Genomic DNA, 2129 nt, shown 5'->3' with positions numbered 1-2129 from the left:
TCAAGAATTGCATTGCTGACGTGCTGCCCATTTTGGCCAAGATGTTGGACAACATGAAGGCCGAACCCCTCCACCTCTGCCACCGGCTGGACAAAGAGACCACGGGCGTGATGGTGCTGGCGCGGAGCAAGGAGGTGGCGGAGAAGATCCGGCTCCTCTTCAAAACCCGTCAGGTGGAGAAGATCTACTGGTAGGAAGGGTTTGAGTGGAGAAGTGGCTTTGCAGGGCCCCCAGGGTTTGGGGAAGGGGTGAAGGGACGGTCACCAACCACAGCAACGTCCCACAGACTTGGGGTTTCCCTCCCCAGGGCAGTTAGCCTGTGGGACCCAGATCCCGCTGAGGGCATCGTGGAGATCCCCATCCTGGAGAAGGAGGTGCAGAGCCACCAGTCTCACTACAAGGTGAGCGGGACGGCCTCTGGGCCACCGTTTTGGCCTTGTGTCCCCCCTCCCCGGCACCCCCCTCCTGCTCACCCTCTCGCCGTTGTTCAGATGACGCTGGCCCCCAACTACCGCCTGTCTCCGAAGGACGGCAAGGAGGTGAAGATCCGCAAGAACCGCAACGCCGAAAGCGCCGTGACGCGGTACCGCCTCCTGGCTCGGGCTTCTGCCTGCTCCCTGCTGGAGCTGCAGCCCATCACTGGTGAGACCTGGCCGGGTGTCTGCCGGATCTGCTTGGTGCGGGGCTCTGCAGCCCAGAGCAGCCCTGGGAGCAGGAATCTCTCATTTCTCGTTTCCCTTCCCTCCTTAGGAGTGAAGCACCAGCTCCGGGTTCACTTGGCCTTCGGCTTGGGGTGCCCCATCCTGGGGGATCACAAATACTCGCACTGGAGCAAGCTGGCACCCCAGGTAAGGCAGGTCCAGGGCCCGGTGACCCCTTTGTGCCCCCCAGCTCCTCCTGGGCCGGGGTTTTCAAGTCCCAGCTGCAGAGATGGGGTTGCAGAAGGGACGTTTTGTTTCCTCGTTGCAGAAGCTTCCAGAAATCACCTTGAAGAGGCTGAAGCTGAAGCAGAGCAAAGCTCGCCACATCCCCCTCCACCTCCACGCCTACCGGCTCTCCCTGCCCCTGGGCAAGCAGCTCGACCTGGTCTGCAAGCCGCCCCTCTTCTTCCAAAAAACCCTGAGGAAGCTGGAGCTGGATCTTCCTAACGACTAACGAGGCAAGACGGGTGCGGTACCATCTCTCTCTGCATCTCCAGCGCGTGGGAACGCCGGGTCCAGCCGCTCTGCAGCGCTCTCCACCTCAGAGCCAGCGGTGTGATGAAGTCTACGGTCTCAGCCCCCCTGTGTTGGTACTGGCGTTGCTGGCTCCAAACCAGGTACCCACAGGTGTTTCTCGGCGCAGAAAAGTGGCTGGGTGTGCCAAGGAGCCTCATGTTTGGACTAAGGAGGCTGGGGACAAGCTGGACTTTACCCAATTCGTGTTTTGGACTTGGCTCTGAGCAATAAAAGGTGCGGTTGCCACTGAGGTGAGGGCTTGTCTGTCTCTCTCTGCTCAGGCCCGGCGGATCTCGGTCCCTGGACAGGTTTGGGGGCCATGCTCGCCCCTCCAGAGCTGTTGAGCAGCCTCTTCCTCCCATCTCTGGCTCAAAACCAGAGAGAAGTCCATCTCTGCCTTCGAAAAATCCATCGAAAGTGCGATTTGGCAGCGGCCGTGGGGGTTTTATCGCCACACCGAGAGACTGCCCAGGCAGTTCCTCCACTTGGCTTGGCCAAGCAGCTTTGGGGCTCCTTCCGCTCTGTGTCAGTGTGGGTTTTTGGGGAGAAACTTTGCCCCTTTCGGTTTCCTGGTCGCTTATTTGTAGCCCCTGTTATTGGGATCCCTCTGCCTTGGGAGCTGCCAGGTTCCTTCCCCCGTGCCTTGATAGAGAAGCTGGGGAGCTGCAGCTGATCTGCCTCCAAATCGCAGCCACCACCATTTGATGTCTCTTGGCCTGTCCCCAAAAGCTCGGGGACTGCCCAGCAGGGCTTCCTCCAGCTGGTTTGGGTGCTGGGAAGGGGCTCTCTGTACCCCACAGGGCCGCCATGGACCTGCCTGGGGCTTTTTGGTAGGGTGGTACCCCTGGGGTGAAAAGAACTGGGGAGCCCAACGCTCCTCGAATGCCCCTCCAGAAATACATCAGTTTATGA

The 2129-nt window shown here is 60.1% G+C and overlaps 1 protein-coding gene across 1 annotated transcript in view; it reads left to right on the top strand.

Annotated features, from left to right (window-relative positions):
• Positions 1-1155, top strand: part of RPUSD4 (RNA pseudouridylate synthase domain containing 4) — a gene marked incomplete at its 5' end in the record, with an annotated part of 1599 nt that extends 444 nt beyond the window's left edge. The window contains 5 exons of the mRNA XM_010186149.1: positions 1-190; positions 308-401; positions 492-642; positions 751-848; positions 970-1155. Coding sequence (XP_010184451.1) covers positions 1-190; positions 308-401; positions 492-642; positions 751-848; positions 970-1155 — 719 coding nt within the window. The remainder of the gene's footprint in view (positions 191-307; positions 402-491; positions 643-750; positions 849-969) is intronic.
• Between the last annotated feature and the right edge of the window lie 974 nt (positions 1156-2129).

The sequence above is a fragment of the Mesitornis unicolor genome, unplaced genomic scaffold, assembly GCF_000695765.1.
Source record: "Mesitornis unicolor isolate BGI_N332 unplaced genomic scaffold, ASM69576v1 scaffold36166, whole genome shotgun sequence".
Lineage (NCBI taxonomy): Eukaryota > Metazoa > Chordata > Aves > Mesitornithiformes > Mesitornithidae > Mesitornis > Mesitornis unicolor.
Note: the sequence above shows the minus strand (reverse complement) of the source record. Positions and strands in the feature narration are given on the sequence as shown.